Source organism: Neomonachus schauinslandi, chromosome 7, assembly GCF_002201575.2.
Source record: "Neomonachus schauinslandi chromosome 7, ASM220157v2, whole genome shotgun sequence".
In the NCBI taxonomy this organism is placed as follows: domain Eukaryota; kingdom Metazoa; phylum Chordata; class Mammalia; order Carnivora; family Phocidae; genus Neomonachus; species Neomonachus schauinslandi.
In genome coordinates this window covers 24,463,962-24,479,759 of record NC_058409.1, presented here as the reverse complement: position 1 = coordinate 24,479,759, position 15,798 = coordinate 24,463,962, and the positions used below count along the sequence as shown (strand labels likewise).

At 40.8% G+C, this 15,798-nt stretch overlaps 2 protein-coding genes across 3 annotated transcripts in view; one reads left to right on the top strand and one right to left on the bottom strand.

Annotated features, from left to right (window-relative positions):
• The window catches only part of AFF4 (AF4/FMR2 family member 4), a 90,568-nt gene extending 77,216 nt beyond the window's left edge, over positions 1 to 13,352 (top strand). For both annotated transcript variants that reach the window (XM_021702032.2, XM_021702031.2), the window contains 4 exons: positions 1,536 to 1,629; positions 2,644 to 2,687; positions 3,904 to 4,124; positions 7,561 to 13,352. In XM_021702032.2, the coding sequence (XP_021557707.1) occupies positions 1,536 to 1,629; positions 2,644 to 2,687; positions 3,904 to 4,124; positions 7,561 to 7,688 (487 nt within the window). In that variant the 3' untranslated portion in view covers positions 7,689 to 13,352. The remainder of the gene's footprint in view (positions 1 to 1,535; positions 1,630 to 2,643; positions 2,688 to 3,903; positions 4,125 to 7,560) is intronic.
• Positions 13,353 to 13,965: 613 nt separating this feature from the next.
• On the bottom strand, positions 13,966 to 15,147 carry LEAP2 (liver enriched antimicrobial peptide 2). Its single transcript, XM_021701993.1, has 3 exons — positions 14,866 to 15,147; positions 14,541 to 14,680; positions 13,966 to 14,246 (listed from the first exon to the last, which is right to left on the bottom strand). The coding sequence occupies exons 1-3, from the start codon at positions 14,920 to 14,922 to the stop codon at positions 14,210 to 14,212; spliced, it is 234 nt and encodes a 77-aa protein (XP_021557668.1). The 5' UTR covers positions 14,923 to 15,147; the 3' UTR covers positions 13,966 to 14,209.
• Positions 15,148 to 15,798: the final 651 nt, after the last annotated feature.

The following is a 15,798-nucleotide window of genomic DNA, read 5'->3' as shown; positions in this document are numbered from 1 at the left end:
AGAAATTATGCTGTTTATGCCCTTCTGAAAGCTATCCTTGAATCGACTTTTCATAACCCAGGCATAAATCTATTTTTGATGGGTAAAGTAGAAAATAAGTCAAAATTCCTACTGAAAGATTTTTAGTTGTTGTCAGCTTCTGATCCATGGTGCTCATGGCAAAAGCCTTGGTAGAGTAGGACTGACCGTAGAACTCCCCATGTCTCACATGGTCCCTTTACCAGGCTCTTTCGGTATCCCCCTCCTTATTCACATATCCTATACCTTCCCTTAGGGAGCAAATGTTTAGCTTATTCGGAATAAAGAATGTGGCTTGTTGGCTTGGTCCCAGGGAGATATTATCAGATTGTTAAAAGTATTTACTTTACCTGGCACTGGCTTTAACAACTAGCAATGTAGCTGTGGATAAACTGACACGGTCTTTTTTGTCATGGAGTCTAGTATCTAGTGTGAGGAGACACAGATTAATCAAATCGCCACACACGTATATGAATTCAGTACTTTGTGGGGTTTTTTGGTTTTTTTTAATTTAATTTTTTTAATTTTTATTTTTTTTAAAGATTTTATTTATTTGAGAGAGAGAGAATGAGAGAGAGCACGAGAGGGAAGAGGGCAGAGGGAGAAGCAGACCCCCTGCTGAGCAGGGAGCCCGATGTGGGACTCGATCCCGGGACTCCAGGATCCTGACCTGAGCCAAAGGCAGTCGCTTAACCAACTGAGCCACCCAGGCGCCCCTGTTTTTTTTTTAAAGATTTTTTTTTTATTTATTCATTCGAGACACAGAGATAGAACATGAGCAGGGGGAGAAGCAGGCCCCCCGCTGAGCAGGGGGCCCGATGTAGGGCTTGATCCCAGGACCCTGGGATCACGACCCGAGCCGAAGGCAGATGCTTAACCATCTGAGCCACCCGGGTGCCCTGAATTCAGTACTTTGAAAGAAAAGTATAACAACTCTAAGAGAGTAGAGTGTAGAGACACCCAGCGTTCAAGTAGAGGGAATATGTGCAAGGGCTAGATGGTGGCAAGAAACTGGGAGCTGTCAAGGAACTGACTAAAGCAACTCCTCCAGAGACTGGGGAGAAGTGAAAGTGACTGGGAAGGTAAGCAGTGGCAAGGCTTTTGCGAGCCATGATATGGCTCCCATGTGTGGCCTCAGAGCTGTCCTGTGCATAGTTGAGTTTCCTAGTTTTTGTTGTTGAATTTAAGATATTTATCATTTGATCTAGGGATTCTGTTCCTCAGTGATTTCTTTGAATACATATGTTATAATGACATGTTGGTGTCTTGTGGGTGAGGTTTTGATTCTTGGATGGTCAACAAATAGGAGACTAGTCCTAAGTGTCTTCCCCTCCTTTGGGTGTGTACCATAATCAGAACACATCTTCCAGTCTTGCCTGGGGGTTAACGTCGTTGACCTTATGCCACAGTCTGTTCACGTGAGCCGGTCGTGTACTCTTGCGCAATACAAAAGTTGTCTGCAGATGCGGCCAGAGTCTGTTGTGCTGCTAAATAAGCTGCCCTTTTCTGTTGGCTAGCCTGCGATGCCAGTCTTTGCTGTACCTGAGGCTGTTCAAACTGAAGAAAGAAAATGCTCTCAAGTACTCAAAGACACTGACGGAGCACCTGAAGGTAAGTGTGGAAGGGGGGAAGGTCCCCGTCCTAGGAGACAAGATTTGTCATCTCCTGTCGCAGCCCCACAAGTGCCTCTTCCTGTTTGGCCTGCCACAGCAAGCAAGGAGCTACTGTTGGTGAACTTTCAAATAGAAGTTTGAAATTTCTTGGAAAGTTTTTTTTTTTTTTTTCAAAGATTTTATTTATTTGCGAGAGAGAGAATGAGAGAGAGCATGAGAGGGAGGAGGGTCAGAGGGAGAAGCAGAGCCCCTGCCGAGCAGGGAGCCCGATGCGGGACTGATCCAGGGACTCCAGGATCATGACCTGAGCCGAAAGCAGTCGCTTAACCAACTGAGCCACCCAGGCGCCCCGGAAAGTTTTTAAATGTACATGTATCTGATTGTAGAATCTATGTAGTCATATGCAGTAGCTCTTACGAATATTTCAGTTGATGTATCCTCTTTCTGTCATGAGACCTAGTTTCTACTTCGCAAATGGCCTTCTGTTTTCACTACCACCCTTCCTTAGACTGTTAAATTAGTTTCCTAAAATGTCTGTGTTTTTTCACCACACCACCACATAAATCTTAAAATCCTGCCCTGGTTCTGAGTTCGAACCCTTCAGTAGCTTGCTGTTGCTTGCCAGGTCAGGTCTAAGCTTCTTACCCTGACCTCAAGTCATCGAGGTCTCTTTCTCTTGTTCCTTACCTAAACCTCTGCTCCAGGGAAACCGTATGGGTCACATCTCTTCACAGCCTTTGCACGTAGTATGACACACCTCCTGTCTGTCTGAGTGTTATTCATTCTTTGTCCTTCCATTTAAGTCTTCCAGAACCCCCAGCTCTCACCTAAATAGGGTCTTTCTGTTGCACGTTTACACACACACATATTCTCTCGCTCTCATGCTTGTATTTTGGGTTCTTAAATTTGTAAAGCTTCTTAAGGAGCAGTTCTGGCCCAGTATGCTTTTGAATATGTTTAGTACTTCAGAAGTAGTGTTTTTTTAATTACATACGTTTTATTTTTTCCACAGAATTCTTATAATAATTCTCAAGCACCATCACCTGGCTTGGGAAGGTAGGTAAATTTTACTCTATAAAATATTTTTTGTGACAGAATGATTTATTTTTGTGTAAAATCAGAATGGGTAGGGTCCAGTTCCAGAAATGGAAAGATGACAAAAAAAAAATTAAAACCATCTCTAATATAGTATTTTTTAAAGTTTTCGTTTTTTCTCTTTATTTTTTACTAAGTTGAAGGTATAATGAACACAGTCTTAGAAGGAGTAGACAGAGGACATTTCACCTGAGAAATCTGGGTTTTTTGTCAGCACCCCATCCTTCTCAGAGTTTAATAGTTAGTTGGGTTTTTATCATTGAGTTTATCTTTATTTTACTCAAGTCTTGACACTGACAGAAATGAATAACAATAGCGTGATTGGGGTTTCTCCTCCATCCTACATCACCCCCCAGAAGGAGGACAATTACCCTGACAGCTTCTGTTTTGTAATTTTTTTCTGCTCAGGTATTATTTTTATGTTAACTGACTTTCTGTCTTTGCTCTTGTGTATTTTCTGAACCAAATTTATAGCGCTAAAAGTGAAGATAAAAAAATATTCATAACAAATCGCTTTTGTCCCCCCAACTTTTACTTCATTTTCCTTTTTTTTTATGGTGTTGGGCACTTCCACAAATTTTAGTACTGCTGAAATGAACCTCTCAGATTTCAACATGTGTTTCCTAAGAAATATTTAATTGACAGGAAGTTTGAGATAATTGCAGTTGATTGAAAAAGCTGTACCTCTTTGTCAGCTTTGAATAACTTGGTTAAACTAGGAAAGTACCAGAAATAATGGCGTTCAAAATAAAACGTTCCTATCTACTACCACAGTCTTCTTGTGTTAAGTTGCAAATTCCTCCCAACTTTCTACAAAACAACTTGAAAAGTACCTAATTACCTGCCAGAATAGATGGAAAGTGTGTGGAGCTGGGAGTGAGGTGATCCAGCTTCTAAGCCTTTGAACTGCTGCTTTCCAGGTGTGTGACTTCCTCAGTTCTTTGCCGTCTTTTGTTCTGTTACCATTCATTAAAACAAAGAGTCCAGATATGATTCACCATGGGCTTTCGTGAGCTAAGTACTTACTTAGAAGAAACTGTACTTCTCCGGGAACTCTTCCAGTTTAAAAAAAATCTTTAAATTTTAAGAGCCTTCACGGATGAAGAGCCAGTAGAACATTGGTTCCTTCACGTTCACCATATTCACATGAATAAGCTTTCTGTTTCCCTCTGTGTAGCAAAGCTGTTGGGATGCCTTCCCCTGTTTCTCCAAAGCTGTCGCCAGGCAATTCCGGAAATTACTCTTCTGGGGCCAGTACTGCTACAGCAAGTGGTTCTTCAGTGACCATTCCACAGAGGATCCACCAGATGGCAGCCAGCTATGTTCAAGTTACGTCCAACTTCCTCTATGCCACGGAAATTTGGGACCAAGCTGAGCAGCTTTCCAAAGAGCAAAAAGGTAGGAGGGTCTCTGGAGAAACTTGGAAGGACGAAATTGTTAAAAGAGCTTTTATGATCTAGTTAAATAATGTCTGATCTGCATTTAGTTTATTATGTAGTCTAGAGCTGCCAGTAAAGTTTCCTAATCACCACTGCTTACCAGTCATACTGAATGTACTGAGTTTGGTCAAAAATACCTCTCACTGTACCCGTGACACACACGAAACTAAAAACAGCTTTTGCTCTAGGACATGGGTGCTTTTGTTCAGGCACAGTAAGTGCAGCTCCAGTTATGGAAGTAATAAAATACCTGTTCTATTTTAGGATGGTTCACAGTAAATTTGGCTTAGGCATAGGATTACATGCAGACATCTTGTACATATGAGATTTAATATAAGAAATCACATGCAGGGGCACCTGGCTAGCTCAGTCGGAGGAGCGTGTGACTCTTGATCTTGGGGTCATGAGTTCGAGCCCCATGCTGGGTGTAGAGATTACTAAAATAAATAAATAAATAAATAAATCTTAAAAAAAAAAAAAAAACATTCATACTGGATTTTTAGGTGAATTGGAAAACTTGTGTGATAAAGGAGACCACAAAATAAATTAGTTTCTAGCATTCTTCAGTATTAGGTTATTTGAAGCTTTGTACCTTAAGTTTGTTATTGCCCAAACTAAGAACATTGATAATTACAAAGTATTTAAAAATCCTAGGGAAGAATCCCTATATTGTACACCTGAAATAAATATAACACTATATGTTAACTATACTGGATTTTATTTTATTTATTTATTTATTCTTTTTTTTTTTTTTTAAGATTTTATTTATTTATTTGAGAGAGAATGAGATAGAGAAAGAGAGCATGAGAGGGGGGAGGGTGAGAGGGAGAAGCAGACTCCCCGCTGAGCAGGGAGCCCGATGCGGGACTTGATCCTGGGACTCCAGGATCATGACCTGAGCCGAAGGCAGTCGCTTAACCAACTGAGCCACCCAGGCGCCCTTTATTTATTTTTTTAAAGAGCGTGCACGCACACAACGTGGCACAGGGAAGGGAGAGGGGCAGAGGGATAGGGAGAGAGAGAATCCCAAGCAGGCTCCACGCCCAGTGCAGAGCCCAAAGCAGGGCTCGAACTCATGACCGTGAGATCATGACCTGAGCCAAAATCAATAGTCAGACGCTTGACTGACTGAGCCACCTGGGCACCCCAACTATACTGGATTTTAAATTAAAAAATAAGTAAATAAAGGATCCTAGGGAAAAGTACTATATAAACACCATCTTATTTTTGTAGTTGTTATTAGCAAATGTTTGTGGGCAGCAGCTATTCAGGTAGACCCTTTGTAGAGAAATACTACACTAGTCAATCAAGTATCCTTTTTTCAGAGTGTTTTTAAATGTTTGTAGTATAAACAGGTAATCAGATGAAGATGAAAGATTACTATCCCTAAAGAAGGATAATGGTGGGAGAAAGCAGAAGAGGAACCCCAGCATCTAACATAGAATTGTGTCTCTGAAAACCTAAATCTTTCCTAAAATTTTAAATATTGTCACTATTGCTCAGGAAAGGTTACAAAGCAGAAATTCTTATTAAATCACTCCTGCTTTACTTTCCATTTTTCTTCCTGATGCCACTTTTCTAGCCTCGTTTTTTCCTTTTTAAACTTTTCTTTCTCCTTTCATTTTTACTTTTTTGTGTGGTACTTTTCCAGTGTTGACTAAAGGAAAGATAATGGCATAATGATCCCTGTGCACCTTTCATTCAACTAGCGACACAACATTTTCCTAATCTTGTTTCACCTCGCTCGCTCTCTGAATCATACTTTTTTCCCCCCTCTGGAGTATTTAAAGCATTTCCCCTAAACATACTTAGGTGTATGCATCCTTGGGTGATAAGGATTTTTCAAGAACATGATCGTCATGCCGTTAACACAGCCACCAAAATTAACAGTAATTCCTTTCTGTCAGGTCTGTCATCCAATTTTACTGTTGTTGCAAATGTGCCTTTTTTTTTTCTTTACTGTTTGTTTTTAACAGGACCCAAACATTCCTTCATCTGTGTTCGAAGTCTGTCTCCTTCCAGTTTTTGGTGTTTTGGAGGGTGGGGCACTGTGCCATTTATGTTGAGGAGGAAATGAGTCCTATTATGGATTTGACTGATTCCTTCCTCTTGGTATCATGTAGCTTGCTCCACTGTCCCCCTTATTACCTTCATACCCACAGTTACATTTTGAGACTTGATTAGATTCAAGTTCATTATTTTAAATAACATTTCATAGGTGGTGCTCTAGGTTTTCTATTATATGATATTATTGAAGCATTTAATTAATGGTTATCTCTTGTTTAGTGATATTTGGATTTGACCATTGATACCATTTGGGTGGTTTCAGCCTGACTCAGTTTGATGTAAGATTCCCTGTTAAACTTTAACTTAGGTTTTAGCACCCATTGATGGTCATTACTTACATCCATTATTCCACTAGGAAATAGGAATTTTCAGGGCACCTGGGTGTCTCAGTAGGTTAAGTGTCTGGCTCTCGATCTCAGCTCAGGTCATGATCTCAGGGTCATGAGTCCAAGTCCCACATTGGAGCCTACTTTAAAAAAGGGCAGGGGGAGAGGAATTTTCTATTCTGATATTGCACCTGCATTTATTATCTGGAATTCTATACAGAAGAACCTTTTCTCCTCTTCTCTTTGATTGCTTCTTGAATTATTTGAGTAGGCCGAGGTGTTTATCATGAGAATGACCCCGTTTTCTCTTCATGTATAAAAACTCCCCTTTCTGTCTGAGACCTACATCCCTCTCTCTCTCCCAGATTGCATCGGGATCAAATGTTAGGACACTGTCGTTCCTTCCTCCTCTCTGCACCCACCTCATGTGCAGATCAGCTTTTATTTGTTCACGTAGGAAGAATCCTTTCATTTCCATCCTTTGCATTCTTAAGCTATACTGTCTAAAACGTGGGATAGTTTATCAGTTTGCATGACATATGATTACAGCAGGAAGTTTGTCGTAAATGTCTAACCTCACAGGAGCTCTTATGGGGAACAGTGCAAGGAACTTTTTTGTATCACTTGCTTCTTACACAGACAGTACAGAGAGACTGTTTTGAGTAATAGTAGAATGTAGTACATTGTCTCCATCTTGTCACGTGTACTGCATACTAGTAATTGATAATGTCCTTCAGTGGAATTGTGCTTTTATGTATAACACTTAATTCCTAACCATACAGTCTGTTTGAAGCATTTCATGACTTAGGGAAAATAATAGAACTTGAAAGACAGACTGTGGGATGGTTTGTTCTAAAACGTGGATGCTCATCATTGTAGTGCAGGAGGGAGAGTGTTTTTTTGACTTCATTTGACTACTGTTTTATAATATGGCTTAAAACTTTTAAAGCAGTGTTTCGGGAGAATGTGTACATCATTTAATGACTGGTTTTGGTTTCCTAGAATTCTTTGCTGAACTGGATAAAGTGATGGGCCCTCTCATCTTTAACGCGAGCATCATGACAGACCTAGTTCGATACACCCGGCAGGGACTGCACTGGCTTCGCCAGGACGCCAAGCTGGTATCTTGAACTGAACACATCCTCGTTGCCTCTGATTTTCTCCACAACACTGTGTCACATCACGAAGGAAAACTGCCATAACATGCCACCTAGTCGACACTAAGAATGAGGAATGGTTTTCTCCTCCCTGGTTCATGTGTTGTTGTTATTTATAACCCAAAGCCATGATGTCAGTTGACCCCTTTAATATTCCCAATATGAAAAGTTATTTAAGTGTTTTTAAATCTGCAGCACATTGATAAGACGGTTTCAGTGATCTGTAAGAAGATTGAAATTCCAATTGCAATTCATAACTAATCAATTGAAATTGTATTTATTTTAATTTTTTTAAGTTCCCAGATTGGGGCTAGTTTAAAACTTAGTTATTTCTGCCTATAAATTTACTCTGTTGAACATTTAGCGTAAATTTAAGGTAGGCATTTTTATTTATATACTTGGGGAGCTTTGTTACCTAATGTCTTTTTGTGGTAGCTCTTCTGAGAGTAAGAATTGGTTCATCTAGATTATGGACATGTTCTTTCTGTACCTGCTACCTGATATTATTTTAAATCTTAACTACAATTTTATTGCAGAATTTATGCTTAGTATTAAGGATATTCTTCTACACATGAAAAATCATTTAAATATGAGAAGATGGCATTCTGCAGATAGAAGATGAAATGTGTCTGATTTGGTATGCATTATTTCAAGAACTGTGAATGTGTGTTAATAACACTATAGCAATCACAAGGTGACTATAGCTTGCATTTAATGCATTACAAAAGAGGGCAGGCAAACTTTCTAGGAGAAGGGTATCATATGAAGAGTTTCATAAAAGGACAATCTTGAACTTCATGGATTTGATTAAAACCATGTGTTCTTTTTTGTTGCTAATAATTTGACGATTAATTGAAACAGTAAGTTACTGTGGAACAAAGGATGATCCACCTCCTGAGGGTTGCTGCCTATATCTCTTTCAGTGACTTCAGAATTCTTATTTGTAAAATGTTTTTGCCACACTAGATTGTGATGCTCTCCTGGGAGCATGCAGTGACTAATGCGGGAATGGGCTGGAGCTTTGCTGTGGGTGCTTTTGCTATACAATTTAAGGTTATAATGCCTGAGGTAGAGGTGAAGTTCTCCTTTTAAACTTGTCTTGTACTGACTCCCTTTGTATTATGAAGGCCCTCACCAATGATTTATGTTTCTGATGGGATCAGAAAATTCGCACTAGAAAAGTACCTAATTTGGTTCAATGTTACCCCCCGTGGGAAGGGAAGGGGAGCAAGGGTAGAGCTTAAGCCAGCTCTGTAAGAGTTGTATATCAAAGTACCTTTCCCTGTAAGGTGCACATCGGAGTCAAAGGTGAGAAATGTACCCTCTATCATGCCCCTATCATGTCTGGTGTGCCTTAAATCTTACCTTTGAATGAAAACTCTATGGATTGTTTACAAATGAAGTTTTACACTAGGACCAGATCACCCAGTATGGCTGGTCTTTGGCAGTAGTCACGTTAAATTCTCTTTCTTTTTTAATCTTCCTTTAGGGTCACATAAAGATGAATTTATTTCAGAAAAGCTAACGCTTTGGTACATGACTTAGTCTAACTGGGTAATGGCTGCTCCAAAAAAATTGTTTGTCATTCTCCCCATTCCAAAAATTAATTCATCCAATCAGAAAAAAGGATTGCCCTGCTCTTTATAGATGATTGCTAAGGTTTGAAGTGGGAAAGAAAGGATAGAAAATCTCCCAAGCCCAGTGGTGCAGTGAATCCTCTGTATTTGAGCTTTTTTTACGCTTATTTCTGAAGCTAGTGAACCTTCGTTGCCCTGTGGCTTCGTATTTACAGAGCTTTTGAACTGTTCTCTACCTCAGGTTGTTTTTGCATGTCGCTGGGGATTGGAATCTAGAAATTATGCTGAATTTAATCTTTTTCTCTTGGAGAAATTGCTTCTGAAATCTTTCTGACTTAATCTTATTAGTATGTTATCCTATGTTTTAGGAACAGTTTTCCTTTCGAGGACAACTTCTCAGTGATTAGGGTAGTTATTTGGTAAGAAACTTGCCCCTGTTAATCAAGTAGAGGTATGTCCTGTCCTCTGATTGCTCTTACTCTGATTCCTTACTTGGCAGTGAAGTCTTAGAAGTGGATAAAGCTTTCAGCAACGGCAGCCCGTGGGGCACCTCTGAGTTCCAGTGCATTCTGATCTCTTGTGTGTCCTGAAAGGCAGCAGGAGTGTTTCTGGGGTCACACTGATACTTTGTTAAAACATAGTTTCCTGCATGTTTTATGGTGCTGTTCTAAGTTAATTCTCTCTCTGAAACTGTGTTAATTCTTTGGAAATGAATTTTTCAAGCTTTTCAGTGTGGGCAGGGATTTTCCCACCAGGTGGTAATGGGCAATGGATCAAAATCCTGTCCTAAATAATTGAATTTTCAGTGTCATAGTCTGTGGAAACACACACTCCCTTTCCTCTGTGTCCATCTCCTCAAAAGTTGTCTGTGTCTTCATCTGCTCCAGCACATACTTTGGACTCCCTTTATAGGCCACCATTCCTCCTTCCTCAATAGGTGTCTTCAGTGTTCTCTAACCATTTAAAACTGAATTTGACAAGTGGCTAAAAACTGACTTCGTCTGAGACTTGTACTTAATATATAGTTAATTATAGATATAGCAACTCTTTAAAAAAATCACTCTGTCGACTGCTTCTTAAGACCACACTGTATGCCAGGAGGCAGCAGCCTACACCCCCGGTCTCTTCACGGGCAGCCGGTGAACAGTGGATGAGGTTGTCACGTGGTGGTTTTGCCCGGCCTGGGCTGGGCTGTGGGGAGCTCTCGCCTCCCAAGTGATTCAGCTGCCGCAGTCCGGCCCGGGTCCGGTCTGGCTGGGGAGCATTCAGCCCATTTCTTGCCTCAGTGCCACCTTTTCCTGAGCAAGTAGCCAAGAACTAACTTTATAAGCAGTGAGTACTCCAGATAAATCTTCAGCTGTAGTTGCTGAGGAGTGGAGAAGGCTGACCATCATGATTTAATTCTCCAGTGCACAAGCAGTGTAGAGTAATGTGTGCTCGTGCCCACACATGCCTGTGCTCTGTCTGGCTCCCCCGCTGCTGGGCCCCTGGGCGTCTGGGCCGCACTTTGCATTCACTTGTGGCTTTATTAGATTCACTGTTGTTGTTGTTTTTAATTGTTGTTTGTTTCTTTTTATTAAAGAAAGGTTTAATCAGCTAAATCAGACAAGCATCATTTTGTATTTAATGACAGAAACTTTGGGAACTTCTCTTCATTGAGTGAGCTTGTATTGTGAAGCAAGTACCTACAGAAGGCACCTGCTCTAAGTGAAAGGTCTGGTTCTGGAGGCCGGCAGCGCTCTGGAGTTGAAGGGCAGCCAGTGGTCGCTCCAGTCAGTGAGTCAGTGATGCCTAGTTGTGTAGAGGGGAGGTACACTGTGCACTCTTCTAGGTGTGAGGGTATGCAGCTTTGGATTTTAAAATTATGTACACATACACACTTTATATATATGTATGTATGTATGAAAACATGAAATTAGTTTGTCAAAAATGTGTGTGTTTAGTATTTTAGCTTAGTGCAACTATTTCCACATTATTTATTAAATTGATCTAAGACACTTTCTTGTTGACACCTTGAATATTAATGTTCAGGGGTGCAATGTGTATTCCTTTTAGATTGTTAAAGCTTAATTACTATGATTTGTAGTAAATTAACTTTTAAAATATATTTGAGCCCTTCTGTAGTATAATAGGGCTCTTACAGGGTGGGAAGGATTTTAATTTTCCAGTTGCTAATTGAATAAAATGGCCTCATTATGTATTTTGAATTATAGGAGTTTGCCTCTGGGTCCCAGGAACATCTAATGGGAATGACTGTTTTAGGCAGATTGTGATGATTTTTTTTTTTAAGCTAATTAAATTGGGAAGCAAAGCATTTCACATCCATGTAGACTCCTATCACCCATATTCCCTAATTATGTGGAGCACAGATTTCATTTTGATTTCACGTATTAACGTGTTGGAGAGGCAGACTTTTTTCCAGTAATAAATAACACTGCACATCTAAGGTTGCTATCGTGTAAAATAAAGAGAAGAGAGATAAGTATCAAATGATTTCGAATATGTAGAGGAAGAGGCCAAGTTGGTCATGTTCTTTGCGTGCTTCTCTTTCACATACTCCGTAATGGAGAGATTCAGTTTAGACTTCTAGACCTTAGAACCAAGCTGACAAGTGACAGGAAGTAAGTTACTACTAATAGGTAAAGCACATGCTGATTCTCTTCATTGGAACCTCATGGTTCATTAAAAAGAAGTCACTGTCTCTAGAAAAGCAGTGGAAAAATACTTAATCTCTTCCTTTTGATGGAATCTGGTCACAGAATAAGGCATTTACAGTTAAGTCCGAACCGAGTGTTCTAGATGTTTACGTATCCTGAAATAGCAGCCCAAGGTAGTCATTATGGAATGAAGTTGACTTTAGGAATGTCAGCATTGACCTCTCCGTGCCACCATTGCTCAGCTAAGCATAAATTGCCATTCTTAAAAAAGAAACCAAAAAAGCTCTCTAAATGAGCATGGGGAAGAAAAGCTCCCACCCAGAAATTCTAGTAATCTGTAGTTTTTGACCTGTTACCGCTTCCACGTGGGGTTTCTTTTCAGCTTTTAACCACTGGAATTTTCTACCTGCTATTGTTCCTCTCTGGAAAATATCTGTTTGGAAATGCTGCCTTTCAAATTTCTGCCATGGTTATCCATACCGTTGAGTTTGTTGTTGTTGTTCAAGAAGTGTCCCCATTTTATAACTTTATGCACACACCTGGCAAATCATTGACATGAGCATTCAACAGTACTGGGGGTGGGGTGGGGCAGGCGGGGCTCACCACCAGAGCTGGCCCCATTGGCAATGCCTGAAAAGGCACTCCTTGGGAGGACCAGGTGTGAGGTTGGTTAGCACGGTTATGAAAATTTCTATCTAGCCTCCGTTTTGAATGGTTTTAAGAAATTTTGTATATGGAGGATGGAAATGCTTATATATTTATTGAATCCTTTTATCTTATTTGAAATTAAAACCGGTGAATAACGGTTTGATATTTGGGGAGGGTTTTGGAGGGGAAGTAATGCCGCTGATAAATTAAAAGCCTTGTTGATTTTGCAGAAAGGTACTGTTAGTGTCTGATAGGATGCCTTTGTTTTTGTACATGATCCACATCTTTGTTTTACATTTCTTTTATCCAAAATATTGAGGCATCTGACATTTTCAACCAAAATTTCAATTACATACTGTGATTTTTATTTGTTGCAATACATTAAAATTTCAGAGGTACTTTGGGGCTCAAAAGCTAGGATTTCTAAGTATGTGCATTTCACATAATAAAGCTGTTAATGGTGAGCAAAGTATTATATACTAACTAGATTTTTCCACATCTGTATAGTATATTATATGTATTTTGTGGTATTGAGATTATAGAAAGTTTAGAGTGTCAAACATGCGTTTAATGTGTATTTTTAAACAAATTTATGGCAATTAAAATATTTGGAGACAAGGGTATCACATTTCAATTTGTAAAGATCTTTTTAACTCTACTGTGTCATTAAGATGCTTTGTATAATGCCAAACCATAGCTGGAGAAACTAAGTTTAATAAATATCAAATAGATTTTCTGTATTAAAGTTTATAAACACTGTGCTCTTTAAACTTCTTCAACTCTTACTTTGCCTTTTCAGTGTAATTTCTGCTTTGTACATTAGTGCCCACTGCTACTCTACCTGAAAAGTCTGGACCCCCAGTCCAGCTCTCATTTCCTGATTACAGAAACTCTGAACTTGCTGGCCATGCGTCCTTCTGCATAGATCACAGTTCTCCCTGCTCCAGCAGAAATCTCAAAAGAAGTCTTTTCTGCTGTTCTTGGGGGCTTGGGCTTTTATTGTTTTATTAAACTAGATTCTTCTTCCAATTCTGCTTTCTGTTCAGTCCTAGACAGACTTGGGCACATCATCAGGTCGCAAATGCCAGCACTGCCCATCTCGGACACCTCACTGGAGAGTCCTGACACGGAGTGAAGGGCCAGGATCCAGGGCCACAGCTCGTGAACTTGCCAAGGCTGATCATGTGGCTGTTAGGAAACTTCCCGTCTTTCAGCCTCTCATCGTGTTCTTTGTTTCTTAAGTGTTCACTTTCACTGCACTTTGCAGGTTGAAGAAGTCTGCTATTGGGCAATGCTGGGATTTTTTCTGTAGCATACAAAATGAATCCTTTTCAAACCCTCAAAAGCTTGAATTCCAGACTATGAAAATTTTGAGACATTTAATAATATACATAGAAAAATAAACTCTAAACTGACAAGTTTAATAATGCTTATCTACATAACATTCTAAGAAGAAACGGAGACCAGTTTAAAGCATACATCTGTCTTTAAATATTAAAAATACAAGACTGCTTCACTTAAGTGTCTCCAGCCAAAATGCAGTTCATCAATATTCCATAGAACGGAGCATTGTTGTAGGTGAGCGCTGTCCTCTTTTCCCCTGATTTGCACATCATTCCTGGGCCACACTTAGGGAACAGCGTCTTTTTCTAAAGGAAAAGAAAAGGTGGTTTTTAGACAAAGATCTAGCAGTGCCCAGAGCCAGCCACCTCTTCCGCATTTCCTTCCTCTGCTTGTTCTATCCAACCTCAGGGTAAACTGCAGAAAGCAAAGGCACCACTCTTTCGTGGTACCTGTGTGGAGCTGTTCTTGGTTCTTGAATCCTGAGGGATTCTCCAGGGAGCTCCGGGCTACAGCCCAGGCAATCGCCTATTCCACTTTTATTCTTAGGTAAGTGTGTGTGCTGATCTTTCCTCGGCCCTGCTCTCAAGTTTGTGGAATACCTGCACAACATCGTGATACACTCGGAATCGTCCCGGCAAGAGGATCCAATGGGCCTGAGGGAGACCCCTCTCCAAAACGGGGTCATTCTCCGTAGCCTTCTCTTCGTTGAACTCAGTTCCAGTATGGGGGAGCCATCCACCTGTAGGGCAGAGACAACCTCAGGTATCGAAGCGTTGATCCCCTTCTGCACACCTTGGGAGAATGATCACCCCCAGGACGCTGTAGACTCGAGGGCAGAGGGACCCTTCCTCAGGGCTGAGTCCCGTTCTCAAGTTCTGCTTATGATTTTCCCACCAGCACAATCCCCGCACATCCACTTCCTACCTGGTTCAACAGCAGCAAGCAGATCATGAGCACTGCAAAGAGTTTGAAGTGCCACATCTTGCCGGAGGGAGGTTGTTGGAGCCTGGGATCCAGCAACAGTTCCCACTTGCTTTTATAGACTGAAATTCACCTCCTTTATGGTTGCCAGGTGAGATGGGGCAAAGTTTGTATTTGCAGTCAGGGTCGATTTAATAAGTTAATGTCTACCAGAGGAATGTGCTCAAGGCCTGCCTTTCAGGCACGTTGTATTTACTGATCCCTCACCTGGACTTTATGTTGCTGGCTTGGACCCTTTTACCAAAAGTCAGCACCACCCTCTCCTTCCCTTTGAAAGCCATGTGAAGCCACTGAGGGAAACCAGGCACCTAGCCACATTTTGATTCCAAAATAGCTCAGTGAGATCACTGTAATCAATAGAAGTCTCATAATGAGGTCTTCGCGTTGACCCCTCTCAGCCTTGTCTGGGAAAGAGGCACCAATCTATTGTGTTACAGGCAACTGGATAAGGCCCTCACCTCCCTTCTGTGGGAGGTTCTTCAGCAGGTGTGATGTAACAGTGCCCCAGATCCCCCTTTTGTATAGATGGCCTGCCCTCCTAGTTACCTGCTCCAGATCATCTCCCTAGAAGATTGGACCCAGCTGTGGCAAGTTCAAAGTCTGGCCTACCTGCCTTCTCCCAGAGGAAAGGCAATCAAGACTGATGTGGGACTTACCTGAACTTGTGGGTGAATTGAATGAATGAGTATAGGTTTTTTTGTTTTGTTTTTAAAAATTGTGAATGAGGAGTTAGCAGGGGCTCCTAAATCAGTGGGATTGCTTGACGATGGTGACAAATCACACTGCAATCCCTGAATTCTGGGCTTTCCTCGCGGTAGTTGACTGGGTCCCTCTGCGGGGCAGAGCCTTCCAGAAGCCTCAGGGGAGCAGCCTAGG

Excerpts from the sequence above, each read along its gene's own strand:
- LEAP2 (XM_021701993.1), bottom strand. The coding sequence starts at position 14,922 with ATGTGGCACTTCAAACTCTTTGCAGTGCTCATGATCTGCTTGCTGCTG. Across the intron at positions 14,681-14,865 it reads GCTTGCTGCTGTTGAACCAG|GTGGATGGCTCCCCCATACT; the intron begins GTAGGAAGTGGA and ends TCTGCCCTACAG. Across the intron at positions 14,247-14,540 it reads TGTATCACGATGTTGTGCAG|AAAAAGACGCTGTTCCCTAA; the intron begins GTATTCCACAAA and ends CTTTTCCTTTAG.